Source organism: Xyrauchen texanus, chromosome 43 (genome assembly GCF_025860055.1).
Source record: "Xyrauchen texanus isolate HMW12.3.18 chromosome 43, RBS_HiC_50CHRs, whole genome shotgun sequence".
In the NCBI taxonomy this organism is placed as follows: domain Eukaryota; kingdom Metazoa; phylum Chordata; class Actinopteri; order Cypriniformes; family Catostomidae; genus Xyrauchen; species Xyrauchen texanus.
In genome coordinates, this window is record NC_068318.1 from 27,915,709 (window position 1) to 27,940,035 (window position 24,327).

The following is a 24,327-nucleotide window of genomic DNA, read 5'->3' on the forward strand; positions in this document are numbered from 1 at the left end:
AAAGCTATTACCTTTATTAGTGAACTGCTTAGCATAAAATGAACCTCATTATCTAGCGATACAGAATATCAAGGTAAAGGAAAGATTAGAATTGTTTTTGAAGGTCAACTTTAGCATGTCCATGAATACTGTGTTTTGACAAACTTTTTATGTTTCCAAGCAACCAAAGTCATGGTATACACAAAACCCACAACAATCTCTGTGCCAAGCTACAGTGAGGAAAATAAGTATTTGAACACCCTGCTATTTTGCAAGTTCTCCCACTTAGAAATCATGGAGGGGTCTGAAATTGTCATCGTAGGTGCATGTCCACTGTGAGAGACATAATCTAAAAAAAAAAATCCAGAAATCACAATGTATGATTTTTTAACTATTTATTTGTATGATACAGCTGCAAATAAGTATTTGAACACCTGAGAAAATCAATGTTAATATTTGGTACAGTAGCCTTTGTTTGCAATTACAGAGGTCAAACGTTTGCACACACTGCAGGAGGGATTTTGGCCCACTCCTCCACACAGATCTTCTCTAGATCAGTCAGGTTTCTGGGCTGTCCCTGAGAAACACGGAGTTTGAGCTCCTCCAAAGATTCTCTATTGGATTTAGGTCTGGAGACTGGCTAGGCCACGCCAGAACCTTGATATGCTTCTTACAGAGCCACTCCTTGGTTATCCTGGCTGTGTGCTTCGGGTCATTGTCATGTTGGAAGACCAAGCCTCGACCCATCTTCAATGCTCTAACTGAGGGAAGGAGGTTGTTCCCCAAAATCTCGCAATACATGGCCCCGGTCATCCTCTCCTTAATGCAGTGCAGTCGCCCTGTCCCATGTGCAGAAAAACACCCCCAAAGCATGATGCTACCACCCCCATGCTTCACAGTAGGGATGGTGTTCTTGGGATAGTATTCTTCTTCCTCCAAACACGGTTAGTGGAATTATGACCAAAAAGTTATATTTTGGTCTCATCTGACCACATGACTTTCTCCCATGACTCCTCTGGATCATCCAAATGGTCATTGGCAAACTTAAGACGGGCCTTGACATGTGCTGGTTTAAGCAGGGGAACCTTCCGTGCCATGCATGATTTCAAACCATGACGTCTTAGTGTATTACCAACAGTAACCTTGGAAACGGTGGTCCCAGCTCTTTTCAGGTCATTGACCAGCTCCTCCCGTGTAGTTCTGGGCTGATTTCTCACCTTTCTTAGGATCATTGAGACCCCACAAGGTGAGATCTTGCATGGAGCCCCAGTCCGAGGGAGATTGACAGTCATGTTTAGCTTCTTCCATTTTCTAATGATTGCTCCAACAGTGGACCTTTTTTCACCAAGCTGCTTGGCAATTTCCCCGTAGCCCTTTCCAGCCTTGTGGAGGTGTACAATTTTGTCTCTAGTGTCTTTGGACAGCTCTTTGGTCTTGGCCATGTTAGTAGTTGGATTCTTACTGATTGTATGGGGTGGACAGGTGTCTTTATGCAGCTAACGACCTCAAACAGGTGCATCTAATTTAGTATAATAAATGGAGTGGAGGTGGACATTTTAAAGGCAGACTAACAGGTCTTTGAGGGTCAGAATTCTAGCTGATAGACAGGTGTTCAAATACTTATTTGCAGCTGTATCATACAAATAAATAGTTAAAAAATCATACATTGTGATTTCTGGATTTTTTTTTTAGATTATGTCTCTCACAGTGGACATGCACCTACGATGACAATTTCAGACCCCTCCATGATTTCTAAGTGGGAGAACTTGCAAAATAGCAGGGTGTTCAAATACTTATTTTCCTCACTGTACTATGCACTAACGAATGAAGACGTATGAGGTTTCATTGAGATGGAGTTTTGAAAAGAAAATGACTCGTTGCTTTCCAGTTGCATTTGTAAACACAGCTGAAAACTATCCATTACTAACATGTTGACACGCCTCTTCAACATTGCGTGGAAATCTGGGACAGTACCTAAGGAGTGGCAGAACGGGGTGGTGGTTCCCCTCTTCAAAAAGGGGGATCAGAGAGTGTGTGCCAACTACAGGGGTATCACACTTCTCAGCCTCCCTGGTAAAGTTTACTCCAAGGTGCTGGAGAGGAGGGTTCGGCCGATTGTCGAACCTCAGATTGAAGAGGAACAATGCGGTTTTCGTCCTGGTCGTGGAACGACGGACCAGATCTTTACTCTCGCAAGGATCCTGGAGGGGGCCTGGGAGTATGCCCATCCGGTCTACATGTGTTTTGTGGATCTGGAGAAGGCGTATGACCGGGTCCCCCGGAGAGACTGTGGGAGGTGCTGCGGAGTACGGGGTGGGGGGTCCCTTCTTAGGGCTGATCCAATCCCTGTACGTCCAAAGCGAGGGCTGTGTCCGGGTCCTCGGCACAAAGTCGAAGTTCATTCCATGTGGGGTTGGTCTCCGCCAAGGCTGCGCTTTGTCACCAATCCTGTTTGTGATATTCATGGACAGGATATCGAGGCGTAGTCGGGGTGGGGAAGGTGTGCGGTTCGGTGGGCTGGGGATCTCATCGCTGCTTTTTGCAGATGATGTTGTCTTCATGTCATCATCGGTCCGTGACCTTCAGCTCTCACTGGATCGCTTGGCAGTCGAGTGTGAAGCAGCTGGGATGAGGATTAGCACCTCTAAATCTGAGGCCATGGTTCTCAGCAGGAAACCGATGGAGTGCGTACTCCAGGTAGGGAATGAGGTTTTGCCCCAAGTGAAGGAGTTCAAGTACCTCGGGGTCTTGTTCACGAGTGAGGGGACAATGGAGCGGGAGGTTGGCCGGAGAATCGGGGCAGCAGGGGCGGTATTGCACTCGCTCTATCGCACCGTTAGTCACGTAAAAGAGAGCTGAGCCGAAAGGCAAAGCTCTCGATCTACCGGTCAATTTTCGTTCCTACCCTCACCTATGGTCATGAAGGTTGGGTCATGACCGAAAGAACTAGGTCGCGAGTACAAGCGGCCGAAATGGGCTTCCTCAGAAGGGTGGCGGGCTTCTCCCTTAGAGATAGGGTGAGGAGCTCAGTCATCCGTGAGGAGCTCGGAGTAGAGCCGCTGCTCCTTTGCGTTGAAAGGAGTCAGTTGAGGTGGTTTGGGCATCTGGTAAGGATGCCCCTGGCCGCCTCCCTAGGGAGGTGTTTCAGGCACGTCCAGCTGGGAGGAGGCCTCGGGAAGACCCAGGACTAGGTGGAGAGATTACATCTCCACACTGGCCTGGGAACGCCTCGGGGTCGCCCAGTCAGAGCTGGTTAATGTGGTTCGGGATAGGGAAGTTTGGGGCCCCCTGCTGGAGCAGCTGCCCCCGCGACCCGACTTCGGATAAGCGGTTGAAGATGGATGGATGGATGGACTAACATGTTGACTACACACGTCATTTTTAAAAGTTTGAGGGAAACTTGTATGAGTTTTCTGTCAATTACACTGATACTATTTTAGATTGGTCTAAACAATTAATAATGTCCTGTCCAACAAAAAAGAAGCAACATCAGCATCACTACTTATGTTTTTCTCTGTCATCAAGCCTTTCCACCTTGTGTATGCTATACCGATGTTTCTAGTTTTTTTTTTGCCTTAGCCAGTCTTTCTGTCTTCTTGCTTCAGACCTTTTTCGCTTCTTCGGCAGTACAGCTACTGAATCTCCTGTTGTCTCCACTTCTAAAGCAAGATAATAAATATGTTGCATTGTATTATTTTTGCTCTTAGCATCACCAAACAACACTGCTCTATGCATAGTCAAGCATATCGACATAGGCGGCAGGCAATGAGCATGAGGATTTTCTTCTTTGACGCTTAGTGTCTATGGAATTGCAGAGAAAATAAACACATTTTTGTGTTCTGTCTTTGATAACAATGAATCAATCATTTGGATATTAAATTAAACATTTAATTAGCTAGCGCTAGTTTAGGACACTACATAAACAGTTGGCAGTAACTATGGCTACTTTGTGATAATTACCTAGCGACTAAAAAGGACTATAGTTTGGCTTGTTTTGAGTTGTTGTGGCAAGTAAAATTAATGAGTTTCAAACGTCAGTTTAAACATAAACCAATTATGTTAGCTAGCTAGTTATTAATTTATAGAAATGACACTTCTGCATTTATAAAGTTAGAGATAGCTCAGCTAGTCTCGCAAGCTAGCAACCAAACTCAGCCAATTTAGCTACCAACTCTGCCAAGCGACCAACTCTCTGCTCATTCTGAGACCTTTATGTCTAAAGCCATTTTGTCTGAGGCCGTTTTACCTGACGTTGGATAATGCAATTCTATAGACGTACTTGACAGAGGTTTTCCAGAAGTGTAATGTGTAATATAGAAGAATGCAAACGTGCAAGAAATGTGCGGTTTTGTTATTTGCATATACAGTGTATGCATTTTATGCTGTAAAACATGTTGAGAATGTTCATTTACAGTATGTTGAAGATACTTAAATAAATATTTTCATAAAGATTAATATCTCTAGATGTTTACCTTTAACAGTAGGCCTACTTGTTGCAGTGTAGTTGGTTAATAGCAGGCTTTCAAGAAAGAAAAAAAGCGATATGAGTAATGGGGGTCCTGTGCCCCAGTAGAGCTTTATGTCTAGCAATGCCCCTGAATTGCAGGTTACCACATTTACAGCGTACAAATAGAAGCTACTGATGTGTAGACGATAAATAAATAATTCATAAGCACACCGTGACATTACAGCAAGTACACCTTATTAATTAAGCTTTCCTGCAATCAGTGTGCGATCGAGCTTTGTCGCTGTCAGCCTGAATTCATAAAAGCAGGGAGAGTTAAAACAACAACCAATCGAGTGACAAGCCAAAGGTGCCGTAAAAACTGCGCGAGAGGGGGAGGATATTCGGGTCCAACAGCAAAGTTTCTCACCGATTGATTCGGCCATCGCTCGCTTTTTTCCTCAGTCGTACACCTTAAGCTCCGTTAAGAGAGAGTCAGACTGACAGCTGATGGTGGTACCAAGAGTTTCATCCTCCTCATCCTCCTCCTCCGTCATTCACAGTCGGGTTCGGGCTCTCAAACGCACTGTCGGCATCAGCGCTGGAGCAAACACATCTTAAATGGTAAGCTCGAGTGCAATCGCGATAATATCGTGTTATTTCTTAATTACATAAACATTGTTTCATTTGTGTTTTGTGAGCAGCTAAGCATATCTATCGCTTGAAATAAATAGTTTCAAATCTGATGTAATTTATTCCTTGTATTTCTGTGTAGAATAGATATGTAACTGATTTTCTCTTGTCGTGAATATTACAATGTGATGCCTTATTAAAAATAAAAAAAGAAGAAGAGGAAAAAAGGACTTTAGGAAAGAAAATAAGCGTTTATCCTAAATAGTAAATGGTAAAATGTAGGGGAGATTGGGGCTAGTTGTCACACGTGAGAATTGTAAAAATGGCTGTAGGCTATATGATTGTGCAGATGTGTTTTCTTTAGCAGTGGTTTGTATATTTGTTTCAAAGAACTGAATTCTATCCTCCAAAGTCATATTTTCCCTATAGCTCTTGGGTAAACAAGCAAACAAATGAAACACATTGGCAAACATTGAGGCAAGTATTAACTATGATGAAGGCTGATTTTTACTGAAAGGTTTTAATGTGTTATGGATATTTTTCATGAAAGTCAGGTCTGGGTATGTCATATTTTTATTGGGGCAGGTTGTCACATGTCATAAATCTATTCAATCTATTACTGTTTTGTTGGCCAAAACAAAGTTTGGATATTTTTTACCTTTCCATTTTTGTTTTGTGACTCACATGAAACCTATGCCACTGGTTTAATGGCAGGTTCTATTGTGACAGCTTACCCCATGTTGGTTGATAACATACTCCACTATTGGGACAAGTTGACACAAATGGTCAACGTGTGTGTTCCTGTGAGAGTGCAATAATGGTGAAAATGTTCCATGGTTGTTTTTTTATTTGCAGCCAACACTTTAGGGTATGTAGCTATAAACCTTACCGGAGTAAAAAGTGCGACAACTAGCCCCAGTCTTCCGTGTTTAAAGGAATTTTCCTGTAATTGAAACTCATACCTTGTTTATAAAAAAAAACTAAACAAAACACAAAATCTAAATCGTGGTTGCACTTACAATGGAAGTATACCGGGGCCAGTCTATAAACATAAAAATACACACTGTTTCAAAAGTATAGCCACAAAACATACATATTATGCATGTAAAAATGATTTTAGTGTGATAAAATCAGGAATTTACCAGCATTACAGTCTTTACTTGTCTTACAGTCTTTAGTTGTCGTGGGAACAGAGCTGTAATATTGGATACAACTTTACAAAGATAAGGTGGGTAAGCAATTTTTTCCCACTAAAATCATGTTAACATGTAAAGTGTTTACGTTTTGTGGCTATACGTTTAAAACAGTGAGTATTTTAACGTTTATAGACTGCCCCCATTCACTTCCATTGCAAGTACCTCATTGTTACCGCATTTTCTGTTGTTGTTTAATTTGCTTTTTAAGTACGGACTAGTCAAAATAATTTTTTTGTGGTAATCAACATTATGCCACAGATGCTGTCGATTGAGCTTGTATTGAACCTGGAACATTCCTTTAATTAGACTGCTCACTCAATGTTCTGCTTAAGAGAGAATCGTTGAAAACAGGAGACTGCGTGTATGCCCATGCTCAAAAGCAATTTGCTGAAGTATCCAAGCATAATGAATGTCAATTTGGAGAGCATAATGTGAAATGTTGTTAGCCGTATATGTAAATTATAACTGAAAGGAGGTGAGAGGCAGTTCACCTTTTACTTTGTGTTGAAATTTGAGTCTTGAGTGAATGATCAAACTGACAGCGCAGGATGAAAATGACAGCTGAAGGTGATTGATACAATTGAAGTAAGTAGCGTTCATTTAAGTAGTTCTTAGAAAGAATGATCACTCGTAAAATTATTATAAACAACCAGAGATTTTCTCAAGTGGGATTTAAAGATATGCGTGACAGTGTGCATTAAATGTATTGGCCCTGAACAACTTAGTGTGTAGCCTAATCTTTAGATAAGAATCTGTTCTTCTTGTCAACACTAGATATATTTGTCTAAATGCTGTGTTAGTATGCAAAGAAACGACTAAGATTTTAGTTGTTAACCTTTGGCCTCATTTACTCACCATAATGTCATTACAAACCTGCATGACTTTCTTTCTTCCCTGCACTGAAAATATAATGTGCTGGATTTGATTAAAAATATATTGCATCATTTTTGCATCCCACTTTTACCAAATTCCACTAGGAATTTTAAGCATTGTTACCTAAAAAAACGTAGCTGCTATGGCCAAATTAATAAGCTTCCATTCAAATATGTTTACTTAAAATACTGTGCCACGCCAGCTACCTCATTATGGTTTTTTAACCCTAAGAGTCTCTGTTTACCCAACTAAGCATTTTAAGCTCATTTAGCTCAAATTGTAAGTGCTATTAGCATCTTCAAATTTGAGGTTCTGTTCATTTACTTTCAATTAATTTTAAAATCAATTTACCTGAAGAAATAACAGACAACTGGTGAATGTCAAAGGCTTTTATTGCTGTTTACAAATTTACAATCTAACATAATCATGCTATCCTAGAAAAATAGTAACAAAACATAAAAACAAGTGGGCTTTGCAATGACAAAGAATTTCAGTAAATCTAAATAAACACAATTCAAAATGCATTTTAACAGTAAGTATATTGATATATATATGCAGGTAGGAGAAAACTCTCTGAACTTATACTCTAACAAAAACACCAGAAACAGTTTGTATTTATAAATGAAACTATTCATTCAAAAGATCTTTTCAACTTGCCAGACATTGCCATCATCAAGATGCAACACCATGTACTGTACGACATCAAATAAATAAAGAAAAAGTGTCAGCTTCTTTGGGTAGCTGATGTGAAGGGCATAAAGCAGCCCAAAAAGTCAGTGCAATGACATAAGTTTTGACAACTCTTTTTCAAGGACAATCAATACATCCAGTGGGTTGAAAGCCAACTTTCGCTCTTCCTGCTCCAAAGCATTGATGGCATCTGCTGCTTTCTGTGCTTGGTCAAGCTCCTCCTCTTCCTCAATGCATAGAAATAATATTGGTCAAAATGCATATTAACAGTTTCCATTGTATTTATTTGCACAGTTAAATATCCTCTAAATCAATAATTACAGAGTAAAAAGTAAAGTGATGCTTAAAGGGATAGTTCACCCCTCATTTACTGTTCACCCTTATGCCATCCCAGATGTGTAGGACGTTCTTCTGTTGAACACAAACAAAGATTTTTAGAATAATGTCTCAGCTCTGTTGGTACATTCAATGCAAGTGAATGGTGGTTCATTTTGTTCACCAAAGTGATGGTCACAATGTATAGTCAGGACATTAATAACGTGAAAAATTACTATTACAATAAAAAAAATAATAAAATACTTCAAAGAGTTCATAAAGTAATCCATATGACTCAAGTGGTTTAATCCATGTCTTCAGAAGTGATATGATAAGTCTGGTTGAGAAACAGATCAATATTTAAGTACTTTTTTACTATCAGTCTCCACTTTCACGTTCATATTTGTCTTCTCTTGTTTTGGGGAGTCACATTCTTTGTGCATTTCACCACCTACTGGGCAGGGAGGAAAATTCATATAAAAAAATAATTAATGTAATGTAATCTGTTATTCACCCACACTTATAATTTCGCTTCTGAAAACATGGATTAAACCACTGGAGTCGTATTCATATCTTTAATGCTACCTTTAGGTCTTTTTGTACTTTCAAAATTCTGGTCACCACCCACTTGCATTGTGAGGACCCACAGAGCTGAAATATTCTTCTAAAAATCTTAGTTTGTGTTCAGCAGAAGAAAGAAATTCATACACATCTGGGATGGCATGAGGGTGAGTAAACGATGAGAGAATTTTCATTTGAAGCACACAGCTATTCAACCACTGTAAAAACATACATTTATATGAATGTCAGTGGATATGTTAAAATAGTGCTATATAAATATGAATAATGTCATCCAAATGTGTTTCTTACCTTTTTTTATTTATTTTTTTGCCTTGAAAACCTCTGATGACTCTTCTTTCAGTAATAGTTGTAGACCTAGCAGGACTATAATTTAAATGACCCTATCCTGTTAGACAAAAAAAAAAAAAAACTTGTATAATTGTAACGGACAAGTTAAGCAACATGTATGGCTAGTTTACATTTAAGATAAATTATAAATACAGTTAAACGTGTTTATGTGACTACGCATCATTATGGAGAGCTTATGGCCTACTTACCTGAAGAAGAGGTGGTTCAACCAACTTAAAGGTGGGGTATGTGATTTTCTTTTTTGACCATTTTTTCAAAATAACTTGAAATCCTATTCCTAACCCACTTACTGGCTGTAAATTAGAAGCACTGAAATGAGAATTAAGCAATTTAATCATCTGTGGAACGGGCAGGACTCGAAAAACTCCAGCCGATCATTTTCAAGACCATCTAGAATCATTGGACAGAAAATGTGTCAATCAAACGGTCGTACCATGCCCCCCTCCCCCCACCACCCTGGCGCGCGTGTCCCGTTCGTCATCAGCTGCTTTCAGATGGAGCGGCATTTACTACACAGAGCTGTAGTTCATCACTGACAAGCTGGGCAATTTACCCTTCATTATCACGGCCCAGCTTGTTAGTGAACTACGGCTCTGTGTAGTATACGCCGCTCCATCTGAAAGCAGCTGATGGCGATTTACTAATCAATGAATGCACTTTATGTTATGTGCTTTACTGACGAGATGCGCATAACAATCTCATCTGATAACGTTATATCGGTCAGCCCTATATTTAGCCATAAACTTCGGTGACAACCAGGACGTCCAATATATTTTTATATATTTTATATTTATACAATATATATTTACATTTCAAAAACATCAATTTTCTAACAATACTAATGATTTATGTGACAGTTGAATGTTAATAATATCTGGTGCAACTTACCGCTGAATGTTGGGCCATGTTGACGGTCTTGGCAGGTAAATGGTGACGTCATGCAGAAACTACAACCTATGCTAGCCTGGCTCGCTCTCGCGCATCTGAGTTTTCGCTCGTGCATGATTGCGCGTCCATGTTTTTCGAATGGGTGGAGTCAGGGCCAGCGTTGGAGGAGAGAAGGTAGGACCTTATGAGTTGTGTATTTTCAAAATCTGCCGGCCGTTTTGCAAATCACATACCCCACCTTTAAGCACTGACTTAGTTACAAACTAATTAGTAGTTACTAAGCCCTTAGTGTGAACTTTACATCCTAACTTACGTGAGAACATACGCACTGCTGGTGCCTGCTGAGATTCCGCCGGGTGAGTGACGCCCGAGCAGCGGTTGAAGATTATCTCTCCGGTGAAAAATTGGCGGGAATTCTACGCCACTGCTAGACAATGAGAAAGCACAGTATTTTCACGTTAAATAAACTTTTATTATTATATTTTTAAATAAACACGTTTCAAAGCAACTTTAAAGAAAATGATGCACTAACAAATTAACTGTCAAAATGATCAGTGGCTAATCTTTTCATATTTGCAGGGAACTCTCGATTTTTGTAAGGGCGAGCAAGCCAAAGGCTACTGTGGTGAGGATCCCAAAACTCCATAAGATGTTAGTTAATGAAGAAAATAAAATTTTCCCCTCAGGCTAAACAGCTTGATGGTGCCTCTTTTCTCTTAAAAATAGGTGATTACCTATTTCCTGTAAATTTTCTCTAAGGCTGTATCACCTTTGGGAAAATACCATTGAAAAAGACCCTTCAATCAAGATATAGTGTGGAACAGCTGTATTCTGGCAATATGTCACCTAAGATTATTTTGAAATCTTTGCACCTCCCTTCACATCAATACTGAGTTCAAGGGGCAGTCAAAGTGTTCTGCTCAAGGTAATCTAACATGTTATTCTAAATGAGCAATGCCCCGTATGAACTGCGTTTGATTGAAAATAAATGAATAGAATGCAAGAATAGATAAGGCAGCATGCCGGTGAACATTATTTTAATCTGTTTTCAAATAAAGATCTGCTAAGATTGAAGTGTGATCAAAAAAATGTCAAAAATAAAATATACAGATGGTCAGACAATTTTAGTTTTAGTTAAGCTTAAAATGGAGGCATAAAATATCCAGTGGTTTTGGGTGGCAGGTGTGTTCTGATGTCGCAAGTGCAGGGAAAAAAAACAATGGTAAATGCAACTAATATAAACAAAATATATTATTGTGCATTGTTAGAATAGGAAAATAAATGTATCAACTTTCATATATATATATATATATATATATACTGGCGGACAAAAGTTTGGAATAATGTACAGATTTTGCTGTTTCGGAAGGAAATTGGTACTTTAATTCACTCATTCAAGTCATTCAACTGATCACAAAATATAGTCAGGACATTACTGATGTAAAAAAACAACACCATCACTATTTGAAAAAGTAATTTTTGATAAAAATCTAGACAGGCCACATTTCCAGTAGCCATCACTCCAACTCCTTTTCCTTGAGTAATCATGCTAAATTGCTAATTTTGTACTAGAAAATCCCTTGCCATCATATCAAACACAGCTGAAATCTATTTGGTTCATTAAAGGAAGTTACCATTGTCTTTGTGTTTGTTTTTGAGTTGCCACAGTATGCAATAGACTGGCATGTCTTAATGTCAATATTAGGTCAAAAATGGCAAACAAACAAACAAAGGTGTACACTACAGTCTTCAAAGACAAAGTATAACTGTCTCTAACAAGGACAGAAAGAGATGTTGAAGGTCAGATGTACAACTAAACAAGAGGATAAGTACATCAGAGTCTCTAGTTTGAAAAATGGATGCCTCACATGTCCTCAGCTGACAGCTTCATTGAATTCTACCCGCTCAACACCAGTTTCATGTACAACAGTAAAGAGAAGACTCAGGGGTGCAGGCGTTATGGGAAGAATTGCTAAGAAAAAGCCACTTTTGAAACAGAAAAAGAAAAGGTTCGAGTGGGCAAAGAAACACAGACATTGGACAACAGATCATTGGAAAAGAGTGTTATGGATCTTAACCCCATTGAGCTTTTGTGGGATCAGCTAGACTGTAAGGTGTGTGAGAAGTGCCCCGACAAGGCATCCATGGCAAGTGCTACAGGAAGTGTGGGGTGAAAGGTCAAGTGCTACAGGAAGTGTGGGGTGAAAGGTCACCTGAGTATCTGGACAAACTGACAGCTAGAATGGCAAGGATCTGCAAAGCTGTCATTGCTGTATGTGGAGGATTTTTTTGATGAGAACTCTTTGAAGTAGTTTAAGAAATTCTTATTTTTTTTTATTTTATTTTTTTTTATTGTAATAGTAATTTTTCACGTTATTAATGTCCTGACTATACATTGTGATCACTTTGGTGAATAAAAGTACCAATTCCTTTCCATAAGAGCAAAATCTGTACATTATTAAAAGTTTTGGCCACTTTCACACGTTTGGGGTCACTTGCATGAAATGTTTCTCATGATCTTAAAAATCTTTTTGATCTGAAGTTGTATGCTTAAATGTTTATTTTTAAATGACAAAAAATAATTATGCCAACATATAAATGTATTTAAATACAAAACATTTTTTTTAAAATATATAAATATCTAAAATATATTGTAAAGTGTTTGAAATGGATGACTTGGACCGAATAATTAAGAAAAGCAGCCACCCAGCCCAGCATATAGATGGGAACTCCTTCAATACTGTTTAAAAAGCATCTCAGGGTGATACCTCAAGAAGTTGGTTGAGAAAATGTCAAGAGTACATTTCTGCTAAATCTAGGCAAAGTGTGGCCACTTTGAAGATGCTAACATATAACACAGTTTTTATTTATTTTGGATTTTTTGTCATCATAATTCCCATATTTCCATTTCTATTACTATCCCATAGTTGTGATGACTTTACTATTATTCTAAAATGTGAAAAAAAAAAAAAAATTATGATAGTGTGTGTATATATATATATATATATATATATATATATATATATATATATATATATATATATATATATATATATACAGTATATACAGTATATATATTTGACCCCTACTATTTTATATATGGTGCAATAAAAAGTTTTGATAGAGGGTTTGGTTGGATTGCCACTGATGTGCAGTATAAAAGCTGAGCATCAATAACAAATCTGCAGACAAAACAGTTGTGAACCACTGCGGTATACATTGTAAGATGTCTTTTATACATTGTAGATCTTTGATCGTGCATATCCCTTTCATATTTTTCTGCAGAGGAGACTCAAGGTTAAAAAAAAAAAGGCCTTTACATGTGCTGCATTGGGGGATTTCTAAATGGGCAGAGTTCATACATATGTCTGTCTGATGTGAAACGGCATTAGCCTGTGAGAGGAAGCCTTGCAGACCTTAAAAGGTGCTGATGAATACATCTAACATTACTAGACGGATGTAATACAATTTGATGGATTGTCAAACTTCATCAGTCGGATGAAGATGACATGTCTAGAAAAGCACTATTTTATTTGTTTTTTTATGACACTTGTTTAAGCTGTCCCCTGGTACATAGATTTTCAACACCCATCTCCCAAAGAGCAAGGTGACACTGTGAAATTTTTTAAAGGACGTCCCAAGGCAGTTAAACAGAGGACAGCGGTGAAGTTTGAGATTCAACTACAGCCCCGTGGCCCAATATCTTTCATTTTGAGAATGCTCAGAAAATGTATGCTTGTTGCTATGAGTTTAAGAATGTGCTTCAAGCTTTGGGTTTAAAGCATCCCTTTGACAAAAGATACACAGCTAAAATAAATCCCAAAATGTAAGAATAATTCACCCAAAAATAAAACTTTTTTTTTAAAAATATCTAGTTTAAAACGTACGCGTAATCTATGTCTCCAATTTGACTAAAAGACATTTATAGCATTTAAAATTATAATAATAACAACAACAACAACAACAAAGATTGAATGACTTCAAAAATGAAACGTGGTGTAGCCATCAAAGAAATTATATTAAAGTACTTTCCTTGCACCATGAATAGGCCAACATGAGAGTGTACACAACTTAATCATTGATTTTAAAAATGAGTTAAGAATATGTTTTACAAATATCATAAACTTTTGAGTCAAAAATATCAAGAAGTTTTCGCAGGGTTACTCCATACAACCTGAACAAAATGTGCCTTTTCATAAAAAAATTTTTTATTTTTTTATTTGATTTTCATATCGAAACATTCATGAGAGTCTAACAGGGTCCTCTCTGTTTTATGTTTTTGTCAACATAAACAACAAAATGGCAACCTATGTTAGTTACACCATGTGACTTCATTTGGTGGACAAAAGTTTTTCAAATATTCATCAAATGTTGATAAAATCAGTAGAAATATTAAGAAAAGATTATTCTGCATGACGATTTCCAATATTTCTTTATTCAAGAATTTCAGCTTTTAATGAGACTTTGATCGTTCTCTGGATGGTTACACACCCTAACATTTTTGACTAAATCCCCTGAAGAAAAACGTCGAATTGACTTCGAACTTGGAAATAAAAACATGTTCATTTTTAAAGAGGTGTATTCAAGTAATTGTTTTTGTGAACTGCATTTTATATATATATATATATATATATATATATAAATTATTTAATAGATCTGGACAAAAAAATGAATGTCACTCCATTGGCCCTGATGCTGCTCTTTTCCATACAATGAAAGGAAACTGCGATCAGAGGCAGTCAAACTCCAAAAAATACAAAAATCACCATAAAGATCATGATGCTAAGAGCTATAGTGGAGGGAAAGATTTTCAGTGAATAATGACTTAAATTGTGGTCTTTCCTCACATAAAGCTAATATACGGATTGAAATATAGCATATGAGTCGTATGGCACATTGGACTATATTATATGGTGCTTTTTGTCATTTTTGGAGCTTGACAGTGCTTGGTCACCATTCACTTTCATTTAATGAACAACAGCAGTGTGAACTGCTCAACATCCCTTTTTGTGGTCTACAGAAGAATGAAAGTCATGCAGGTTTGGAACGAAAATGAGGACAAGTAAATGATGATAGAATTCTTGTTTTGGGGGGGAACTATTCCTTTACGGAATTCTAATGTTTTCATTTTCACATAGCTCAATACTTTATTTCCTGCTATTTTCATGCCCTCCCAAATATAATAGACTCTACTGGAGCCATACATCAGCTGTTCTACAAGCTTGATTTTCCAATAAATGGACTTTTCTCTGTGTAGTTGGCCTGCCCAGATGCATTTGAACCACCTTGCCTAGGGCCGCTTTGAGATATTACAGGGCTATTACCTCGATTACTATTCCTATATAGCGAATTACCCCTCCACCATCTGATATGATGACTCATATTTATGGAAACTTTCCAGAGTGCCTCAGAAATAATGAAAATCTCCTATACCATGCAGATCCAGCCTCTAGTATGGGTAGATACTATACAATTTCACTGACAAGTAATGTAATCTGTGTATAATTTTAAACTGGATTAAGCGGTGCCTAGCATTTATAGGACAGATGTGGACGTGCTCAAGTGCCCATTTCAACTGTTCATCTGTGATGACACTACTCACACCTCTTTCCTATGCTTCCTTTCTATTAACAGAGGAACAGGGCTGCACCTCTGTAATGCACTGTATATAAGGGAAATAAAATGCTCTTTATGTGGGGGAAGCATAAGACTCTTATCAAGGGGTGAGTATTCCATGATACTGAGAGTTGTGTTTATTTTACGCATATAATCTCGAATTTGAAGGTACTTAAAAAGTGGGTCCTAGGAAGCAAATCATCAAATGATGCAAAATCTTTAAAATGCCCAGATTTTCCCAGATTTGAAAGAAGTAACGATGACAGAGGGGGGAAAGTCCAGGTTTCCACTAACAGGCATCAGAAAAAAAGGAGAAGTCAGTTTCAAATGTCTGCATAATCCAGATACGGACTGATGAAGGTATAATGACATTTTCAAAAGAGAGGACACTAAAAATACTGTCCCTAGTGCATACAAGCATTCTTCTTTTTCCATATATAGCCAGTTTGGGACCGCTGTGGTACCATTCATATAAAAGGCCAACATGCGCATATTTGCTGCCCAATAATAGCAGATAAAGTGGGGAAGGCAAAAACATCCTTCTGTATTAGGTTTACAGATGAGATTTCGAAATTGTCCCGCCCCCGGACATACAGGTATAAAGGGAAGCGGACGTGCATCTGTCAGTCAGATTTTTTCTTCGGAGCCGAGCAGTTGTGCAGCAGCAAGCTGAGTCTCACTACTGTTCCACTCACCTCTACCAGAGCATAGCTGTTGGATCTACGGCGTGTTTCCCCTTGCCACGACACTAGACCTACTACTGTAAATGGCTGAACCTTACTCTCGGCTCCTCAGTGCAAAAACCTGACTGACAGACGCACGTCCGCTTCCATTTATACCCGTATGTCCGGGGACGGGACATGCAAATTCTGTCTGCCAATTTCTCATTGGCCTATTCTCAAATCCAGAGGTACGCGAGGCTCTCAAGAAAGACTCCTTGTGTCACTACATTCGACACAACGTCTCGTTCCCTCCATCAGGGAATGGAGGTTACAACAGTAACCATGACGATTTCGTTTCTCTTCATTTTATTTTAATGTGAATCAAATTAAAATATTTGGCCCCTCAGATATGCTTTAAGAGTAACCCAGAGAAGATTTGAGGAGGTTTTAGGATTATCATTCATCTCAAAAAATATTTTGGTTTGGGTCCCAAGGTTAGAGCAATATACTGGGTTATTGAGAAGTATAGATTTTAATCTTACTGCTGAGCAGGGGTGTCGCTAGGACTTCAGTGTCATCTGGAGCTTTAAATAAACAGATAAAACAGGTTTTCAATTAAATTGCGGAGGATCAAAGCAAGAATTAAAACGCATTGGCTCATTGTTCATTGTGCAGAAATTAATGCTAACAATAACATCAAAGTAATTTAACCATTTAAATTTGCAATTGTTATTTATCATAATATTTTGAGAATAAAGTTGAAAATAACGAGAAGAATGTCAAAGCATTATGAGATTAAAGTTGTCATATTTTGAGAATAAATTGAAGGAAAGTAACAGCAAAGTGACATGGTGGACAACAACAAAGTGGAGCATCTGAGTCATTACATACATCATCCCTAACCATGGAGAAAACTTGGCAATGCAACCAAGCTGAATTTTGTGGGAATTTGGCGAGCTCTCTGTTCATGAATGAGGTGTGCACTAGTCCAGGAGTTTTCAACATGTGGGCGCCTGTCAAGGGAGGTGCGAGATAAAGGCTCACACTCAAGTGAAGCGAAAAATTATTGGAACTGCTGTGAATTATATAAATCCATATTAAGATATTGTATGTGGTAACATCCCCTCAGTTACAGTATTATTTAGAGAGGAAACCCAATAACAATGCAGAACAGGACTGCTTGAATCTGTTCTTTCTCTGGTACTTTCTCCTGAATAAATTACATTTCCTACATAGCCATTGCAGTGTCCTGATAATAACTCTGTGCTGATGCACCAAAAGACTTACTTTAGTGTAAAATCCTATCCTAAAGTGTGATTTAACTACATCCTCTAAATCCATCTCTTGCATTAATGAAGCTGCTGGCTTGGCGTCCGTTCTATTGTTGTGGTAATAACGCTCTGTTTAGCCTAAGACTTTATTCTCAAAATATTATGACTATAATCTCAAAATACTACGACTTTATTCTTGTAATTTTTGATTTATTCACAAAATATTACAACTTTATGATCCATATCTTAATTATATATATATTTTTTTATTATTTAATGTGGCAATTGAACACCATTGTGGGATATTAGTTATAAATAACTTACATTTTTATTAAAGCATCTCGAAACACCTGCTTTGGGTTTTATGACATGATTCCGGTTTGGAATTCCGGAAATTCCATTGCAATAAATATTCTTTATTCCTACATACCAACTCCCGACTAAACCTGAATAACCGATGACTGTTGCATGCATTCAAATTTATTTGTTATGTGGATTTTTTTTAAAACAAATGAGGCTTATAGATTATATATGTAGAAATAAGGCTTGCATAATAAAACCTCAGTGCCTCTGATACAGAAAAGCTGCACCCCAGTTAAGAGAAAATAGAAAGCTCCCACACGAGGCGTTTGTGACGTTTCATCTGATGAACTTGAGCATGAACAGCACGTAAAAGTCAAAGTGCGAACAGTCAATTAATGCAAGTTGGGCTCACTGATCAGAATTAATTTACATTTTAAGTGAGAATTGAAGCCTGCCTTGTTGCTTTTGTACCCTGATGTAATTAACATTAAGCCTTGCTTTTTTTTCTTCTTCTTTTTTCTCATCACAAAAAATATTCGGGGCTATTAACAAAAGATCTGGGGCTTCAGCCCTATCAGCCAGGGTCTTTAAATTTAGCAAGTAAGTAAAAGGAGCGTGGTCAGAAATGATACTACATATGGTAGTAATTTAGCAACCACAAGAAAGTAATCAATCCGACTGTATGTATTATGCACTGGAGAATAGAATTAACACTTTTGTTTTCTGACCCAATCTAGTCGATCTGGATCTGAGTCAGCACCTGGCAAAGAGTGATGTGTGCTTCGGCTATCTTTGAGGTTAGTTTTACATACGCTTTTTTAATGTGTATTTTTAATGCGCATGATTTTCTTTTTTTTTTTACTGTTAAAATACTTTCTCCTTTCCCAGCTTAGAGTTACATTTAGTCATTTCTTTGCTCCTCGTTTTTATCTTTTTGATTTAGTTCATTTCCTTAATTCTTCATATCTCAAACGACAATGAGCTTTTGATTTGCAGTATCATGGCGAGTCTCTGCGAGCAGTTATGAAAGCACGTCACTCAGGCTTGTATGTGTGATATGAAAATTAGATGATTAATTTAATACGGTCTTATGTAATTTCACACACTCCCTTACAATTTTGAGTCACTCTTCACACAGAGAAACCTCAAATTCTAGTGCATTTGCCTGTAATATATATGCCATTTTATGCCATTATATATCTGATTGAGAGAGCAAGCCAATGCTGTGGTAATATGATGCATTGTATCCTATGGTAAAGGGCACTTCTGTCAGAGAATAATAGATATCAGATATTCTCATATCTGACCTCAATATGAGAATATCCTTAGATTGTCTCCAAGCATCTTTTTCTGCCATCTTCTGCACAATTTTCTGCAATTCAGCTCCAATCGCTTAAATAGACCATTTAAACTTAGTTTTGAAGATAATTCCAGCCTTTGGTGTGCTGCTGTGAATATTTGTTTGTTCTTAAGTTTGTATTTTAAAGACGTCTAAATTTAGACACTTAAAACCTCATGAAATCAGAATTAGAGTTTCGTGGCTTTTAGTCCCTGTCAATGCTATCTATTGTATTTACTTGTGTCCTCCTAAATGCAGACAAATACACTTTTTGCAGATATACATGTATCAAACCAAACATATTGACCAAAAAACAAACAGACCATAACTTTTTACAAAATCGGCAACAGCAGGTCGAAAGTTTTACTGCTGAAATCAATCTGTGCTTACCGAAATTTTAACTACTACCCCCAGTTGTTGAAACTTGATTTTTGTTAATCAGATGGGCATTTGGGAGCTCCAGTATCTGGGTGAAATGTCCATTGAGTGGCGGCAAATTTTTTGTTGTTGTAAATAATGTAATACAATCAACAGGAATGAATATTTGATTAAATCTACCCCTAAAGCGAACTCCAAACCTAAACCTATCTGTCAGCGAAAATGCTACTTCCAAAGTAAGCTTACCATTATTTATGTGAACACGATTACTTCCTGGTTCTCCCGGGACCAGAACCCATGTCTCGGAGGCTGCTAGCACAACACGAAATCTGTTCACATTTGAAATAATGCAAAAATGTCTTATGGGGGATGTCACGTTCGGCTATATGGGGTTGATTTCAGGGTACATGGAACTTTCGGAAGCAACACGTTGATCTTCCATGTGATCATGCTGGTTTATTAATAAAAGTGAATCAATTTTAGGCAGTCATATTCAATCTCTCTCTCCCTCTCCATTTGTTTTAAAACTTTTTCCAATCACAATTTCACCAAAGCACTACTCATTTGCTTAATCTCAAGCACAGCTATTTCCTGCAGAAAATGCAAATGTACTTTGTAGTGTGCCTTTTCAAAAAATTATGTGTGATAAATTATGCTCTTTAGAACCGTGAAGGCTTGAAACTTTGGAGTATATAATCTCACCAAGGCATTCCCTGAATCAGTTTGCCACTCCATGTGAGATGAATGACGTAATAAGCTGGTGTGAAACTCCAGACAGTTGGTTTGGAGGAGAGAGTATATTAAGAGTGGCTTAATTAAGACATTTACTCAATCCAGAGACTCAGTGTGGCCTGGTACGAGGAATACATAAGCCAAGAGGCTGCAGGAGAAAAATATTCAATGCAATTGCCAATCTGTATGCATTACAGGAGGCAAGTGAACTTTTCGATTGCCCAAGGGCAAAATGTGAAGCTTATTCAAGTATATGGAGCAATAAATTGAGTGGGATGGGAATTGAAAGGAATTTAACGATTCTTTAAATCTGATGTTTGTAATTTGTTAAATTATCTTAAAATATCTATCTATCCATCTCTCTATCTCTCTCTCTCTCTCTTTCTGTCCAACCTTACAGACTGACTGTCGTTCATACATGATAAACCTATCAATACTGAATAAAATTGTGTTAATACATTTACATTGGCAGTTTTTTCAATTTTTGAAATTTTTTTTCAATTTTTTCATTGCTTTATGACTTGAAAGCCACATGAGGCTAGAGATGAGGATAAGAGAACATAGAGATAAAAAAGGATAAAGAGTGAATTCTGTGGAGAATTCTCCATCTGTCAGCTTAACAGACAGAATAACCTTTCAACATCTCGTGGGACTTATTGCAAAAAGTATTAGTCCAGTCCATGCAGTTATTAGTGCTGAACAAATCATGTATTTGCAGCGACATGTGCATGAACTAATTGGTTGGTTTAAAAAATGATTTACGTATACAATTTTTTTTTTCTCTTTTAACGTGTATCTGTTCTCATATTTGAAACCGCTGTTGGGTTGAAGGAGCTTAACCTCTCCCAGAGTTAAATCCATTACTTTCCTATTAAATCCCTCTCAACATATTGTCCATTTTAATGCCAGCTAACAATCTTTACATGGTCCTTTTCCCTTAGGTCAAACAACTAACTGGCCATCTGTGAATAAGTGCCAAAACCTAAACAATGAGTCGAATTTCTTTAACTGTTTGAAGAGCCACTTTTGTAAACAACGCCACCGGTGTCTCTAACTGCTCTTCAATCAACTCCAGCACTTATGGATGTCTCTTCGTCCCCTATGCCTGACAACATCAGCAACAGTTCAGCTGAGTTGGACCACACGACATGGGTTAAGTCCAACTTATGCCCTCCTTCTGTGAGCGGCACAACACTTCTGATAGTGGCTTATAGCACTGTCATAGCCATTGGCTTAGTGGGCAACACCTGTTTGGTCTTCATCATATCCAGACAGAAGGAGGTGAGGAACGTCACCAACATCCTCATCGCCAACCTCTCCTGCTCGGATATCCTCATGTGTGTGGTGTGCCTCCCTGTCACAGTTATTTACACGTTGATGGACCGCTGGATCTTGGGCGAGACGTTGTGTAAGGTCACACCGTTTGTGCAGTGCATGTCCGTGACGGTTTCCATCTTCTCGTTGGTTCTCATTGCTTTGGAGCGGCATCAATTGATCATCCACCCAACTGGTTGGACCCCTGCTGCCGGGCATTCGTATCTGGCTGTAGCGGTCACTTGGGTGGTGGCCTGCTTCATTTCCCTACCCTTCCTCTCCTTTAACATCCTTACTAATGTACCGTTCCAGAATCTCAGCCTGCCCTTCAACCCGTTCAGTGACCACGTCATCTGCATGGAGCTCTGGCCATCTGAACGCAACCGATTGGCCTACACCACCTCGCTTTTGCTTTTCCAGTACTGCCTACCCCTGCTGCTCATTCTCCTCTGCTACCTGCGCATATTTCTGCGTCTGCACAGACGGCGAGACATGGTGGAACAAGCCACCGAAGCACGACAAAGGAAAGCACGAAGCGCTCAACGCATCAACGCCATGTTGATAGTGATTGTAGTCGCTTTTGCGCTATGCTGGCTGCCACTCAACGTCTTCAACACCATTTTTGACTGGTACCACCAAGCCCTTCCTTCTTGTCAGCACGATGTCATATTCTCTGCATGCCATCTGACAGCTATGGCCTCCACATGCGTCAACCCGGTGGTGTACGGCTTTCTCAACACTAACTTCCAGAAGGAACTGAAAGCAACGCTTCAACGCTGCCATTGTGGCTGGGGGGTACCAGAGACTTACGAGAGCTTCCCGCTCTCAACTGTTGCCACAGATGTCACCAAGGTTTCCTCCATGCAACGTGGCTCCTTGATCAGATCTGAACAGTGCGCTCACTGCTAAAGAGAGAGGGCAGGAAGGAGAATAGGATGAGAGATTAGAGGGAAGGGTTTGAAGATGAGATGGCACTGTTTCCATGGAGATGTGGAATTGTTATGTGGGTTTCTGCATCTAAAAACAACCTCTACCCACTTTTTCAGTGTTCTGGGGTTCAAGTCAAGTCATGATCCTTCAAGAACACAGTGCAACGTTTTGTTTACGACAACTCTGGACATATGTAAGATAGTCAGGCATCTTGATGTACGACAAAGGGATGAACATTTCATTAAGAATGTGATTATTCCTCTGACACTCTAACACTTTCAAGCTGTTGCATTATGAAACAAATTATTAATGAGACTTAATCGTCATTGCGCATAAGTGTCTCCAATGACTGTGGCAAACGCTTCAAAACATTAAACAGATCCAGCGCCGCTGTCAAGCAGGAAGTTGTTGTTATAATGAAAGTACTTTTCATCTGCAATTTGTGTTCTTTGTTAAAATCACTGTAGCAGTTATGTTCACAACCTGCACCAAAGTATATCTTTAGTTCATGTATGAGACCGCTGTTTTGTTTTTTTAATTGTTGCTGTTGTTGTTTTATTCAACGAAGTGTAACTGTTACTATTTATTGTGTTGCTTTGATGGGACTGCTTAAGCTGCATTTTAACTTTGAATTGTGCCTCTATAATGTTGGAAAACATTTTTGACGTTTGAGCATTGGTGTTAGCTTAGCAACACTCCCATCTTTAATAGAGGACAAACGTGCCATGCCACTTTTTCAGCCATCTTTGTTCCAGAAGTATTTTCCCATGCATTTTGAACAAAGCTGAACTTTGCTTGATCAATTAGTCGATGGAGAAATTAATAGGATTTTAATTCCATTGTGACTGAAACATGACTGTGCCAATGCTAGTTTAGTTTAAAATATTTTCTTGATCATGTCTTTATGAAGGCTGATCAAGCAAATGAAAACTTCTAATTTGTTCTATTTGGTGTTTATGGTATTGTTGCCTTATAAATGGTTGTTTCGAAAGCGCAAATAAATTTGGAAACATGACATCCATGCAGTTCTCTGTCACTTGTTGTTTGTTATGCTTATCTTCTGTTGTTCTGCTGCAGCATTACTGGTAATTACATTGCACTCATTACTGAGGATGAAACCATTTGCATATACAACAGGTGTCTGTAATCACAATGTATAAGCCACTTAGTGCACATTTACTAAAAGAGTCGTGCAGTTGTCTCCACCTAAGGTGTCATCGTTTTGATGTTCGTCAAGGCACTAGACAGTTTAGTCATGTTTGTAGCTTTGGAAACAAATTCCTTGATTGCCTGAGAGGCTATTTGCCTACCTTGTGGTTTGGAAAAACATAACACAATAGCACTCTCAACACATATACTGAAGTTAAAATGTTTTATAGGGATCCCGCAGGCATAGAAATCCTTAAAATATTAACCCACTGGAAAAATCACGTAAAAGTTGAGTAAATGTATTGGTCATACTGTATGGGAATCCTTTAGAAGATCAACTCATAATGAGATGGAAAATGGTAAGATATTGTGCGAATTTGGTCTTACAAAAAAGGTACATCTTTTATTTCACAACCAACCAATCGACAGACAGAATTTCAAATGGATACAGCCATGATGTCAATTTGCAGACAAACCCAGAAAGATAATTCGCCAAGCGTTCCCTGTGGAATTTCTTTTGGGTTTTTATAATAAGGTTGGTTTTTTTCTGCAACATAAATTACCTCAAATGTGAATTTTGAACCTGCCATGTTTGAAAAATTTATGTTGCCTACAAGCTACAGTAAAAATACCACAAGCTTGTGTGTGAACATGCCTGGTGAAAAGGAAAACCATAGTAGTTCTT

The 24,327-nt window shown here is 38.3% G+C and overlaps 1 protein-coding gene across 4 annotated transcripts; it reads left to right on the forward strand.

The window, feature by feature from the left end:
• The first annotated feature begins 4,837 nt into the window (after nt 1-4,837).
• LOC127636072 (neuropeptide Y receptor type 6-like) lies at nt 4,838-23,481 on the forward strand. 4 transcript variants are annotated; one of them, XM_052116447.1, is made up of 3 exons: nt 4,838-5,047; nt 18,538-18,597; nt 21,191-23,481. In XM_052116447.1, exon 3 carries the CDS (start codon nt 21,330-21,332, stop codon nt 22,470-22,472), a length of 1,143 nt encoding a protein of 380 aa, XP_051972407.1. In that variant the 5' UTR covers nt 4,838-5,047; nt 18,538-18,597; nt 21,191-21,329; the 3' UTR covers nt 22,473-23,481. The 4 variants fall into 4 exon arrangements, with proteins under 4 accessions (XP_051972407.1, XP_051972410.1, XP_051972409.1 ...); XM_052116449.1 differs by lacking the exon at nt 4,838-5,047 and adding an exon at nt 8,754-8,858; XM_052116448.1 differs by lacking the exon at nt 4,838-5,047 and adding an exon at nt 15,610-15,671.
• Nucleotides 23,482-24,327: the final 846 nt, after the last annotated feature.